At 41.7% G+C, this 15,369-nt stretch overlaps 1 protein-coding gene across 1 annotated transcript in view; it reads right to left on the reverse strand.

Moving 5' to 3' along the window:
- The window catches only part of LOC139721744 (protogenin B-like), a 44,915-nt gene extending 31,100 nt beyond the window's left edge, over positions 1–13,815 (reverse strand). The window contains exon 1 of the mRNA XM_071633066.1: positions 13,456–13,815. Coding sequence (XP_071489167.1) covers positions 13,456–13,522 — 67 coding nt within the window. The 5' untranslated portion in view covers positions 13,523–13,815. The remainder of the gene's footprint in view (positions 1–13,455) is intronic.
- Between the last annotated feature and the right edge of the window lie 1,554 nt (positions 13,816–15,369).

Consider the following 15,369-nt stretch of genomic DNA (forward strand, 5'->3'; position numbering starts at 1 on the left):
TGTATCAAATATGTGGTTTATGCATCCATATTCAGAGCAATATATGTCAACTGACATGACAGTCCGTGAAGACATTGATTTAAACATCTCAACAGCTCATGACTCCGAATTTAATGAAACAGGATTTACATTTTGTACTTTCATTAGTAAAGCCATAACCATTTGGCCATCTAAAAACTCAAATGGTGTTTGGTATAACTCTACGTGTATACAATGTGCCAAACACGATCAGAGTTCATTACTCATACATTGTACATAACTGTAACATTTTGTACACGTGTATGTGGACATGAATTTGGCTGCACTTTGTAATTTCCCATGTTGGGAGCAAAAGCTAGCTGAGTGTCAACCTAACACATCTAAGGTAGAGTTTGCAGCATTCTGTTCATTTGTGAATAGAAAGTATCATCATACAGAATATAAACAAACACCTACAACTGGTTGTACATCTATACATTAACCAAACAGGCCCTATGATGACTACAACCATAGTCCACAGCCAATCAAGAGCATAAAATGCATAAATCAGATGGCCACCATAACCACACAAAAAAACAACAAAACAAAACAAAACCAACAAACTTGCAGTTCTCGTGCTCACCTAAGCATTGTTCTTTGCCTTCATGGCACTCCACCTGAGGCAAACTATTTCAAAGATCTTGAGTTTTAGAGATTGCTGCAAGCCCCTTGAGGAATACCCTCTGTATTTGGGACCTGCCAAGCACAGCCCCCACCCCCCCCCCCCCCCCAATCATTTGTACAAACTATGATTCCTTCTAAGCTTGGTCAAAATCCAACCACCTGTTTTTGAAACATACAAATCTTATGGACAATGCATGATCATGGATGCAAGACAGCTCATTTGAGCCATCAGGTACAATCTGTAAGATAGAGAAGAAAAATATTTTACAGATTATCTTATTTTAGGTATTTTAGGTATTTTAGGGCTTTGGGACCATGGGGGTGGTCGAGAGAGTCACAGTGACCATTTGTACAAATACTGTTGTATACAGATGTACTATTGTACATGCAGTAATTCCATCTCACACACTTGTGGAGTACACATACAAGTTTCATGAAGATACAGTTTGTATCGTGAGCTATTTCAAAGATGTGGAAAAAAAAGACATGAAATTTTAGCACTTTTACTTGACCTTCGACTTTTGACCCCATTGCCCAATACTTTCCCTAGATAATCATAATCTGGTAATAAAAGTACACTATAGGGCTTTTTACACTTGTAAATTTTTGCTTAGCCCCGGACCAACCGTGGGGCTAGGGGGGCCTTAGCCCCACCGTTGGTACGGGACTATCACTGTATTTAGCCCACTTTCTGTTTACACTCGTTTTTTCCAAAGTGGGCTAGCCCCACCGATAGTACGATACTATCTGGCCCTGCAAAATAGCAGGGGTTAGCACCACACTAGCACAATTGCGGTGCCAAGCAAGTGAGTGTAAACAGAACGAAAAAATAATCCTGGGCTAAGCGACGGAGACGAAGTCCGACCCTCACTGACCAATCAGAAACGAGGTAATCAAGCGCTGCCGGCGCGTGCGTGTACGTGTACAGTACACAGTGTAATTATGAATATTCATGTGGTTTGAAAAGTCCGGGGCTAAGAAATACGAGTGTAAAAAGGTCAGTTTTCTCCTTAGCCCCGGACAAGAGATAGTACGGGACTAATTGGCGAGTGTAAAAAGCTGAAAAAATTGGTACGGGACTAACGATAGTCCTGGGTCAGAGAAAGTCCAGGTTTAAGAAACACAAGTGTAAAAAGCCCTTAAAGCCCCCTAGAACAGAGCCCTTCAAACTAGAGTTACTGTGACAATGTCCGAGCAATCTTAAACCTGCCTGTTAAAATGGTCCCAATACATGTTGCTTGAACGTTATCGTGGTAACTTTTGCCAATTTTTACCCTAGCCAACTAGGGTATTTACTTGACATTACCTTGACATTACCCCGACAACCCTTTTTTTTTAAATGCTCTCACGGTAACATTTTTCGATGCACTCAACAAACATGTGCAGTACTCTAAACAGAATAACACACAGTGGTCACACTGCTTGCAAATCACATGCATCGATTGCAACCACGTGCACTGCCTTCCCTCATGAATGGGTAGGTTTGCTATGGAAACCTACCCAGAGAAGGTTTCCAGAGTGTGTCTGTTAAAATACAGTTGAACCTCTCTTATCCGGCCTCCCTTTATCCGGATCTCTCTATTATACGGACGCAATCTCGCCGTGATTTTTTTTAAAAATAATTACGGGAGGAAAGGGGGATTCCCACCTCCTTGAGAACTCCTACACAAACACACATGAATTACATATTACTTCCAACGAGATTTACATACATTACATCAAATTTCCTTCCAAATCGCTTACCTTCAGACATTTGAACATCCCCAAACATCCCCAAATCATCACAAGAACATGGACAGATTATGTGCTCGAGTCCTCTCATATCGCATTGCCACATATAGGTCCATACACAGCTGTCGATATGACTGATAGACATGCACTGTTTCGAGTCATTGGCTGAGCAACGAATGATATTGAACACTCAAATTATTGTTCACACACAGTACACACACGAAGAGAGAGACGGAGACCACCTAACAATGGCGACCTACAGTCGACTTTGCCGAGCCGTGATGTTGAATTTTGAAGCGCAGTTTCGTCGACTCGTACTGTTAATTTTCAAGATCTACTTGATACATTTCTTAATAATTATTTAGGTAAATCATCCCAAGAATTTATAAAGAAAATGATTTCATTCTTGCAAGCACGAACCTCTATTTTGGGGTCTGTTACTGAGTGTAACAATGAAAAGGTTGCAGTATACACATTACTACATGTGGTACTACAACGGGCTATTATCTATCAGTACATGTGTATGTCTATGTATGTATAAAGCATGGAGTCTCCCGTATTCGGCCAAATCCCTTATGCGGATGAGCCCCGGTCCCAACTTGTCCGGATACGAGAGGTTCAACTGTAGTATCATTTGCTCTCTCCTGCAGTTTTATTGCCCAAAGCATGGAATTCTGTTCTCTGGACTGTTGTCCCGACAACTTGTCGAGGCAATGTCTGTAAAAACAGGGCTTAAGTTTCATGAAGATACCTTTAGGCATTGCAGAGATATGGGGGAAATAGTGAAATTTTAGACTATGGCCTCGACCTATGACCTTTGCCCTTTAGTGTTCGCCTACAGGCTGATATGCATAGGTTCATCCACTATATGCTAAGTTTCATTTGGATACCTCAAACAGTTCTTCAATTACATCGTCCACAAAATGGACTACAGATGGATGGATGGTCAGACAAGCCGAAAACATAAGGCAACACTTCATGTCGGAAACATAAAAACCAAAAGACCTGTGGGTCTTGCACTCATCTGAATATTGCAAGTTTACTTTTCATGCATTATTGCAGACTATTACCTACAATGTAAGAATAATAGCAAACTGGGGGGGGGGGGCAGCTTTGAGGGCCTCCACAAGGGCATGGAGTCCTTTGTACATTCTATCACACTGACAAAAATACCTACCAAGTACATATCTTTATAAGTAATCGTGAGAGCGATTTCCCTTTGTTTTTTGTAGAGCTATCTCCTCCGAAGCCGTCGGCTCTGGGCCTCCGAAGCCGTCGGCTCCGGGCCCCTGAAACCAGTGCCATCAGCAGCGGGAGGGTCTCTTCTATTTGGTCAACCGGGTTTCGGCCGCGCTCCGCCTCCATGTCGACGTCGAGAGCAGCACAAAAAAAAAAAACCAAACAAAAACAACCGCATGCAGTGATTGCGCTGGACTCCTGCTTTGTAGATCACCCAGTTATTCGCTTACAGAGACAGTGGGGTACTACAGAAACAGGGTGCAGCGAAAACTCTATCATCTTTCGTGGACACACACCACGATAAACACACTCACACACGATCGCCCAGCTGATTGCTCACAGAAAGCATACACACGGTACATGTATACATTGCATACATGGGAGCTTGCCTATTTCGCCATGCGACGGCCCAAATGAAAGCTCCAATTGCACTGTATTTTATTGTATTTTTGCACAGCTACAGGGTCCTGTGCAGCTCGGGTAAGTCATTGAGTTTGCTCTCAAATCGGGTGTCATTGTACCCAGACTGTTTAGGATGGCTAAATGTCTACTTTACTTGGACATGTTCGCCTCAGTCATTGCCCTTCAGGACCCCGCTGATTCTGCCATGAACAAACTTGAAACAACAGTCATCAATATACTGACTAATTGTATTAACTTAGCTCTTGAAATCACTTCTGGTTCTAGAGAAAGTCTTTAAAGATTCCTTGAGAAAGGGGGAACCCCTGGGGGGCCCCCCAGGTGGGGTATGGTGCCCATTTGATGGAATTGAGATTCTATCCCCCTAGGCAGGTGATGCTACCTGCCAAGTTTGGTGAAAATTTATCATGGGGTTCTCAAGAAAAGATGAAAATTCACAATTTAGGTCCCAATTAAGGCCCCCTGGGGCCCCCGGGTGGGGCATGGTGCCCATTTGATGGGGATGAGATTCTTTTCCCTGAGGGATGCTACCTGCCAAGTTTAGTGAAAATTCATTATGGCATTTTCAAGAAAAAGATGAAAATGTACAATTTGGGCCCCTTTAGGACCCCTCCAAACTCCCCTCCCCTGGGTCCCTAGGGGGGCACCCCTGATTCTGCCAGAACAAACATGAAACTACAGTCATCAATGTACTAATTTATACTATTAACTTTATAGCTCTATCACTTCTGGTTCTAGAGAAGAAGACTTTTTTAAAGATTCCTTCATTTGAGGGAGTTTGGGCCCCTCTGGGGCCCCCCAGGTGGGGTATGGTGCCCACTTGAAGAAATTGAGATCCTATCCCCCTAGGGATGCTATCTGCCAAGTTTGGTGAAAATCTGTCATGGGGTTCTCGAGAAGAAGATGAAAATGTAAAAAGTTTACATACGACGGACGACAGACGACGCACAATGGACGCCGGACGAAGAGCGATAGCAATAGCTCACTTGAGCGTTCGGCTCAGGTGAGCTAAAAAAGGGGTGGGGGATAGAGCTATACATGTCGGTTGTGTATGGAATGTGACGATGAAGGAAAGTGTCTTGAAACGTTACAATAAATTTCAAGAAAATAACGCTCCCTGGAAATTTGCCTATAGCCTCTCGATCCCTTCCCCACTATCTCCCTCAATTTCTCTCTTTGTATTGGTAGAACTGAGCAGTGGAATCATAGCGAGTGTACTTTTCATGGGAAAAGCATAACAACATCAACAACAACATCAACAAACACTAGAATTCCATGACGTAGGCCTTCTCGGCACAAACTCATGTATACGTGATTGCAGTGAAGCAGTTTTTGACAGTTTACACAGGATTGTCTGAAGGAAACCCTTTCATCAAGAGTAGAGCAACTTTTACCTGATGGAAAAAAGATATTTACAATCCTTATCGAATTAACTAATTCCCCCTTGATTCATCCCTATGGTGTCCAAAACCCTAAATGGCTCTACTCCCCCCCCCCCCCTGATAAAAAGTCTCCTGGGCGGAAGAGGCACTATATATAATGGGTGGATTAATTTTTCAACGTTTAAAAATAAATGTATCAAAAGCTATTTGAACCTCTCATCAAGTGAAGAGTACCGTACCTTTAACATGAATGAAAAAAAAAAAGATATTAACAATCCTTAACGAATTAACTTTTTTCCTTCCCCATTTTTCTTCATTATATTAATGCGTCCAAAAACTTAATGACTATGATCTCCCCCTCCCCAAATGATAATAACAGATAATAACAATAAAATTGATAATAATAATAATAATCACAATAACCATAATAGAGATAATGATAATAATGAACGGTCTGAAGCAGATACATGGGTGGTTCTATGATCCATCACACAAAGTTGGGTGGAAAAAACAAGCAAAAAGGAGGGAGCAAATGAAGGAATGAGAAAATGTTTGTTTTATTCCATCCAAAAAATGTGGAAAATCAAATACAAAAAAAAATAATTAAAAGCCCTCTGATCAATGGATTTCCACTGGTGCTGCTAGTGTACAATATAATGCACAAAATCAGACCATGCATAAATTTCAAAAAGAAGATCAAAGTGCAAGAGCTAGCTCCTAATTTGGTCTTGCTCCTTATGGACAACATTTGGATCTACCATAAATAACCTTGAAAAATTATTCACTAAAATATCTACCGGTACTCAAAATATCTCTGCTTTTATAGAATTCTTTGCCAATTTTTTAAAAGATTCTACGCTTTGGTGATTTGGGGTTTCTTGGGTCCCCTGGTGTGTCGGGGGGCATGGTACCCTTTTGTATAAATTCCGTAACCCTAGCGATAATGCCAAGTTTAGTGACAAATTCAACCATATATTTTCAAAAAGAAAATAAAACTGTGAAAATCATGTCCCAATTTGGGTCCCCTTCCCATCAGGATCTGTCGAGAACAAACTTGAAACTACAGTTACTAATCTAATACTCATAGAGCAAACTTAGATCATCACTTCGGCTACAGAGAATATAACTTCATAAATATTCCTTAATTTGGGGGCTTTACCTCCCCTACCCAGCACCTGGCATGGTGTCCCGGGGAGCCCCCAAATGGAGCATGGTGCCCACTTGTACAGATAGTCACATTTGCAATGATACCTGTCAAGTTTGGTGAATACCTGACTATGCATTTTCACAAAGAAGATGAAAATGTGATGATTGGGCCCCAATGGACAAGCCTGAAACTACAGTCACCAATCTACTTACTCCTTACACTAACTTACTGTACATGGTCATCACTTCAGGTTCGAGAGAAGATAATTGTAAGATTCTTCAATTTGGGGGTTTGTCTCTGAACCCCCCCCCCCATGGGTGATGGCGCCCCTGGGAACCCCCAAGTGGGACATTGTGCACATTCGTACAAATATGCGTTCTATCACTCTAGCAATAAAACTGCCAAGTTTGGTGGAAATCTGACTATGTGTTTTCACAGAGAAGATGAAAATTATGTCAAATTTGGGCCACAATTTAGACTTCAGGTGTTCCATTTTTTACCTTCTCTACGGCTGACTCCTTTTTAGTAGTGATGCACTGTGTGTAAATCATTAGTCCAGCCATCCATACACTTTATACAGCCTAGATTCTATTGTGTCCGATCACACAAAGGGTGTGTTCATCAACTCATTTCTGGTGTAGAATTAAGGTTTCCTTACAACAGCAAAATTTGCTCAAGATGATAAACTGATTATGGGGTCGGAAATGCCTTTCTGAAATGCAGAAAAAAAAGTGTTATCCAAACGTGTTTGAGCCAGAAACATGTTTCTGTGGAGATGATATTACAATACATGCAAAGTTGTTTTCAAACGTATCTATAGCTCGGACCATTCCACACCAACCACTGCCAACTACATGTTCTCTGCTCCTCAGGTCAAACTGCGCAGTGGAGCTGCTCAGTGACAAAGCCTCCCTTTCGCCTCACAATAGAGATCACGATAAACGCAACTCGAGAAACGTGACCCAAAAGGCCTTTGCAAACACATTTGACAGTGGGTACTAAAGCGTGTTTGAAACATGGGAAAGATGATAAACGCAGCCGAAGAGAGTCACTTCTTGTAATACACCATTTACATCGTAGTGGCTCAATTTCAGAAATTGTGGGAATTTTGCTGCCCAAGCTGAATGATGCATTCAAATGCATTGTTTTTTTTAAATACCGACATGCAGATGTTTTGAGAATTACAATGTACGCTGCAATTGTAAACACCAATAAACAAATATCGCCTTGCTAACAAATCATTTATTGAATAGCTAATTATAACACCACTGTCGAATACAGTAAATCCAGTCACTGAGTCATAGATTCTTAAAAAGACATTAAGTATTTCTTTTCAACCCCACTTTTTCAAAGCCCTGTTTACACAATATCAGTAGTCTGATAGCATTCAAACTATACACACAAATATTGACTAAACATTAGAAGTAAAATAATGCCTCCATTTCATAAAAGTTGCAATGAAAGCAACTTTTGCTGGAATGACAAGTGTCATGGCAACATCAAGAATTCAGCTTCCTATCGGCTGTTACTATGAGAACTAGCCATTCTAGCAAGAGTTGCTGCCCTAACATCTTTTATGAAATGGGACCCAATGTTTTGTTTTGGTCTTCTCAATGCCATTTAGATCAAAGTTCTTCAAAGGAATGTAGAGTAAGACACTGAAGGGACAATGTTTAAAGAGTGAGGGGAAATGGTGTTGGCACCCAGCACACACGTTTTTAATGCTTCCACTAAAATAATCCTGAACTTTTACAGTTAAGACCCTACCCATAAAGATCTACACACATTGAAGTTGATCTGTATCGTATAGTTCTGCATAAAAATTTCAAGATGACCTTGATCCTCTGTGAACTTGCGCTGGGGCTTGTTATGAATACAAATGATGTCAAGCACGTGATAGGTACAGTGCATTCTTAGGTTGTCATTTTGGGGAGTTTGTTTGGGGTTTTCACTGTTACACAACCATTCCTTGTCTGCATGTTTCAGGACTGAAAAAATCCGATTTCACAATGGTCCAATCTTTTGTACATGATATAACTATGCTTTGTACCACAAAACATGGCTTCTCTGATGTTAGAATTTTACACACTTTCATAGGTCAGTTCCGGCTTATTTCTCTGCTCAATGTCGAGGATAAAATCGTGTTTGACAATATAGCAAAAAGCATCTCCTCCTTTGTTGCTGGGAATTGCTTGGTCAACACATCTGTACAGAAGGCAGGTATTCTAGGCTTTCCCAGGTGCCTTAAACATGCCGGTACGATATGGCAAACCATTCAAGAGTCAGAGAAACTGCAACAGAATCTTGCTGTTGTCTGGCTTGATTTGTCAAATGTGAATTTAGCCAAGTTCCACGTGCACTTATTGAGTTTGTTATTACTTCTTGTGGATTCTGTCCAAGGTGACAAGGTTTGCGAGAAAGTACCGTCAAGACTTCAAGATTCCTTTCTCCTCCCAGCAGTGTACAACAGGTTGGCAGAGCCTGGAGGTTCGCATGTACCCATGGGTTTGTGCAATTTCTCAAGTATTATTTGTGCTTGCAATGGATGTGATTGTTAGGTCAGCAGAGACTTCAGGGTATGGAGTCACTTTCTCAGTGAAGAGGAGTTGCCTCTGATTCATGCACTCATTAACAACCTCATACCAATTTCTTTGTCCAAACTCAAAAGCCACAAGTGAGATTTTGGCTAGGCTCAAGGACCTGCTGAACTGGAGTGGAATGAAATTCAAGATGAAGAAGTCTAGAAGCCTTATCCTCAAACAAGGCAATTTGAGTGACTGCCACTTTCTGTTGTGTGGTGAGGAAATCCCATCCATACACGAACAGCTGGTTTAGAGCCTAGGTTGGTGGTACACTGGATTCGAAGGACATAGGAAGGATTCAGGAGAAAACGGAGCAGATCAGTGAAGGTCAGCAGGCGATTGATAAGTGTGGTCTCCCACGTGAACTCAAACTCTGTTGCCTTCAATTTTGTTTGATGCCATGTATTATGTGGCCATCTAGAACTGCCTATGAGGTTGGGTTGTCCTATATTGAAGCTATGGAATTGAAAATCAATGGCCACATCAAAAGGTGGCTAGGTGTTGACCTCCATAGCAGGTCAAGGTGGCAAAGGCTATATCGTTCATGATGCTCGGAGAGCCTAATGATCTGGTCATCAAGAATTATCAGCTGGAGGTGACGTTGGGGAGAAGGTGGCATGCTCAGATAGCAGTAAAGGAGGCCGAGTCAAAGCTAAAGCATTTTAGGAAATGGTTAGTGCAACCTAAACAGGTCATTAAGGTCTGGGATGGACCTCAACCATGAGGTGATCAACAGCTTCAGTCAAGGAGCAATGTGGCCCTGTCATGCAGGAGATTTAGGAGGCTGAGAAGGAGAAGAGATTGGCCACAGCAGTAGGCCAGGCTCAACAGGGTTCCTGGACTTACTAGGAAGGAGTAGAACAAAGAAACTTGACATGGTCTTGATTATGGCAAATGGAGCCACTCCGAATCTCTTTCATTGTTGGAACAACAACGATCTTTAGCCTACTCCTGTTAACCTACACAAGTGGTACAATGAGCCTAACGACTGTTTTGCTTGTGGAGGAAGAGGAGCCCTCTAGTACATTCTGAGTGCCTGTGAGGTCAGTCTTGGGTGTGGGATGTACACATGGAAGCACAATCAAGTCTTGAAGGTCATTAGAGAGCCTGTAGAGAAGAGGGTGACCTGCCACAATTCCATGAGTGGTGTTGCTAGGTACTAGGTGATATGGGCCATCCCAACCAGTGGGTAGACACATATGACAATTCAATTTCTTCTCTAACACTGCACTGCAGTATAGTATCTGATAACATTGTAGGGGTGGTAATCTAGTATTCTGAAAATCTTATGACATTTTTCCTGGACATTTTCCTAAGTCAGAAAGTTAGGATGTGCCTAGGAAAGACAGAATTGGTATTCTGAAATTCCTTCCTAAAAACTTCTAATGCATATTAATTATTTAGGTCATTCTCATCCCTGCCTACTGTTCTTTCTTAACCTAATATAAAATGGTATATTATAAGGAATCGACCAATGACAATTGTATGAAAACTTGTTGTGCTCAAACGTTGTGTGTGCCGTGGCATGTTCGATTTTTCACGCCCATTTCATGCAAATAAATGCTTTTTGCACGCAGTTAAGTAAACAACGCTAACAGACTTACAGTTGACTCCCATTATAAGGAAGTCCTCGGTACAGCAGTTTTCTTTCATTATATTGAAATTTCATAGTAACCGAACAGAAAAAAATATATATAAAACTGATAATGTTGGGGCCTGAATTTTTACTTGATTATAACTGTGTTCATTATAACAGGGGTGCACTGTAATAATAACGCAAATCATTGTCACCATACCATTTGTACAAAACGGCGCCAACTACAAAACAGGAGAATTTCACCAGGCAGGTAAGGTATCATTCTGGAATCTGGTTGTGTCACACAATCCCACAGCTTCAGAGCCTTAAGTCTCTGAGTGGAGGCAGTAAGTTCTTTCAATTCTTCCAGTGTGAGTCTTTCCTGTTGGATGTCTCTGTTTGTGATATTCTGATTCAAAGTGTGTGCAAGAAGCAGAGCTGCCATGACGTTTTGTATACATGTACCTTGCTATTCAGTGAACAATGTAAAGTCTGTTTACAAATAGGACAGGGTTGGTGATTTTCTAATACGGTAATCTTTCTAAAATTAATTCCTCAGTCAGAGCTGCACACTAACCCATTTTTTCACTGGTCCAACCTGTCTGTCGGACTAGTAGGTACCCAATTTTTCAATTTCTACTGACACTCCATTCCTGAAAAAGTTACTGGTCCAACAGTGATTTTTACTGGTCTTGGACCGTTGGACCAGTGCATTGTAGGGTTCATGAAATAATTGGCATTTAACTGTATTGCCGCATGCCCACAGAAATCAAGCTGTTACTGATTTGCTACTCTCTTACTACTCCCTGATGTATTTGAATGCGGGAGTGCGTATACCTAGCTTACACACATCATGTGCTGATATTAGTAGGCCACTCTGGTGGAAAGCTGGCATCTAATAAGTTAATGCTCCTCAGACGGCACTGTTGCTAGTAAACTGTGTGTTGATATCAAAATCAAACACAAGTCACCCAAATCGTACACAACTTTGTATAAGTCCGCTGCTGAAAGGAATTGCGCTTGATTTTGCATGCAAATATTGTTATCAAATCAGTTCGGGAAACCCACTCACAAGGGGGGCCCCTCCTTATAAGTAACCCGTCCCCCTTATAAGTAACCCCGTCCCCCTTATAAGTAACCCCCGGGGCACCCCTTATAAGGAGTCTCCACGCTTTTTTGCAATGCAACGCGAAAATGAAAGGACTGCGGCAATTCACTTGATTATGTTCATAAAGCTTCACAAGTTTCCTAGTTACTCACGAAATTTGAGCAAAATCGGTTCGAGGCATCATATCTAAAATCATGGATTTAAATGCGATGTCAAACGACCCATGCGAATGCTGAAATGCGAGCGATTACTGGCGTGAGTGTCGCCAGGCGCGGCGGCGCGGCAATGCTTGAGTGCAGACGTGGCGACTGAGTACGGAGACTTTCGTTCATTCAGGTGGCTTTAAAGCCATCGCATTTAAATCCATGATTTTAGATATGATGCCTCGAACCGATTTTGCTCAAATTTCGTGAGTAACTAGGAAACTTGTGAAGCTTTATGGACATAATCAAGCGAATTGCCGCAGTCCTTTCATTTTCGCGTTGCATTGCAAAAAAGCGTGGAGACTCCTTATAAGGGGTGCCCCGGGGGTTACTTATAAGGGGGACGGGGTTACTTATAAGGGGGACGGGTTACTTATAAGGAGGGGCCCCCCTTGTGAGTGGGTTTCCCGAACTGAAATACAACTTTCCAGTTGATTTTCATCAAATGCAAAGTTGCTGGTGAAACTTGCCTTTGATCGACATGTCAAGTTTCTCGCAACAGGGCCCATACCAGAAGAAGCAGGAGGGTTACACTTTCACTTACAGTACCAGTAGAAGCCAGCATACCAATTCATCGTGTTTGCTGGCTAATTTCAGCAGAACATATGCCTCCACCAGGCCAATGAGCAAATCTTGAATTGGTGTATTACACTACAAAACCCAACTTGCTGGCCACTTCTACTCCAATACTATAGAGTGGTCAAGCCGTGGAACCCCCTCCCAGAGCATGTTGTGTCTGCACCCTGTCCCACTGTGGCATCCTTCGAGATCAAGAGTAGACCAAGTTGTGAGAGCCCTTCCCACAGGAATACTAACATAGAGGGCTAATCAGCCAAGTATCCAAGTAAGTGAAGTATTACTGACATTGACGACAATGTTATCGAACAGAACTAGACTAGAGGTTCTACCTAAACCTGAAGTTGTAGAAACCTAGTGCCTAAATATCTGCGATCAGCTATCAGGCCTATCAGCCCGAACATGAACCTCCCACAGTTGTGTAGACAGCTCCACACACTGATCATCACAGGCACATCACATCACAAGCACTGCAGTGCAGTGAGTGGAGCGCCCCAAGAAGCAGGGACCAGGGGTTAGTGCCGAAACTGAACTGCATATTTGGTAATATTTACAATCATTTGTCATTTATCTCTGGTCTATTCAAAGGCGTTAAGACACAATATAGCATATCCAGATCTATAGGTAACTAACGGTAAGTAATAAAATACAGATAACAGACTCCGGTAAACCATCTAACTGTTAGCTAAGCTAACGCGAGATCGCGAGATCCCACACTGCATCAATACACTTCATTCACTGTAACCCGTTAGGCTGTAGTAGTAAAGACATGACAGCAATTTTCTGCTATCCAGGTACGTTACGCACCGATGTGATCAAAATATTAAGAATCAAATCTAAACTTCTTACCTAGACTGCACTGCAATTGATAGATAAATAGTATCACAAAGTGCCAGATTAGACCATATCGTTCCATTATGACAATCAGTGCACTTTTCCCGTCGTATTTTGCAGTGCATGTTGGTACTCCGCGTTGGTTTTCGTGAGAGCATCAATTCGTGCGATCCCGTCTATAACTATCGCATGGTAAATGAGTATACGTAGGTTTTATGAGCGTGGGTAACGTATTGGGGCCGTAGAACGAATACGCAGCTAGCTCAGTACAGTGCGATTGCTACTGCTACCGCTTGTTGAGGTTTGGCGATCAGTACACAGACTGGGATGGGTACAACGCAAGTGTAAACCCCGTCGACTCGTACGTACTGCGTCAGGACGAACGCATGCATTATGTGGGAAATAGTACGGGAGTATATGAATCAGATATGATCAGATACGAGACACGGCACGGAGCGCTCTTATTCAGCGCATGATAGCATCCTCAGCTCGGAAAGTACGGCAATCATCTCAGTCAGTCGATGTTTAGTACATTTTTTGTGTCATAAATGAAAATGCTTTGCAAGATTAAGGATGAGGAGAAAACAAGGAAGAAACAAAGGAAAACACAAGGGAGAAAACAAACATACATGATGATAAGCTCTTATTGAATGTGCAAACTATGAATATACATGTATAACTGAAACTAGAAGCAGCGAATAACTCTTCTTCGGCGAGTTCATCTTCGAGTTCACTACACAGTGCTTCTGATGAAATTATAGTGTGGATGACCGGAACACAAATATGCTAAATCTTGAACTCAGTTTTGATGATAGAAGTGTCTCTTGTGAAGTGTCGTGAGTCTTTGTACTTGGGGCCTACAGCTCAACACTTTTGTGATGTACTTTCGAATCTTAGGCAGAATTTTTATCCGTATTATACGTTTTAATATAAGGAGTCTGGGTAAACACTTCGATTCCTTATAACAAATATGCTTCACACCCTTCCAGGTTCCCCTTCAGTAATTGCTATGAGTTCAGAGTATGACTTAGACAATTGGGTTCGCAATTTATTCTACAGGTACAATTTTATAGGTACATTCGGTGGCCAAACAGGACTGGTCGTGGTGTATGCTTGTATGTTTTATCTAGCTAAACTGAAAATGTCAAGAAGAATGATCTTACTTCATTATGACAGATTTCATTGAAACGTCCGGCACTGAAATCGAATCTCCTCGGATGGTAAAAGCATTGTAGTTGGGGTTCTTCACAGAGCCTCGTCATCGATCCTCATGCTAAACAAGTGGAATTCATGATGGCTTTGAATAATAACAATTTATATTGTCCTCCAGTGAGGTAGACGTACAATCAGTATTGTGTGTTGGTTGGAGACTATAACAGTGAATGATTTACTCTGCTCTCAGGAAAATCCTTATAGATACTGTCAAGAATTTCTTGATTCTTGAATTGCTTATCGTATTCCTTCTTTCCGTTAATTACCAAGCCAATTCGAGTTACAGATCAGTTCGTTAGGCCTACTCTTTTTATCAATGATGATACTGAGTGTATTTACAAACATGATCCGACCCCCAAAGCAGAGATTTATAACCGTTTCTGACATGACAGACCCCTTTCCGGTGTTTGCTAGGCGAGGGCCCTTGATAGGCCAGCCTCATATGAGCAAGTGTGAAAAATATCCCAGAAATGCCATCAGTGGAAGCTTAGTGCTGCCAGACTGAATTTGGTGAAGGAGGTACAGGGCCTACTAAGTATACATGATTGGTCACACATACATGAAATTAATGATGTTAATACTGCATATTAAAATCATGATCGTTTTCTAGAAACAATATAGGTAGGTCCTACTGTAATTACGGGTATTAGCACGGCTCCAATAAGTAGGCCCTAGTAAGAGCAATTCCAATTATACAAAGAAGACATTAAGATGTCC

This window comes from Diadema antillarum, unplaced genomic scaffold, assembly GCF_040938485.1.
Source record: "Diadema antillarum isolate AM-2024a unplaced genomic scaffold, OU_Dant_1.0 scf00000149, whole genome shotgun sequence".
Taxonomy (NCBI): domain Eukaryota; kingdom Metazoa; phylum Echinodermata; class Echinoidea; order Diadematoida; family Diadematidae; genus Diadema; species Diadema antillarum.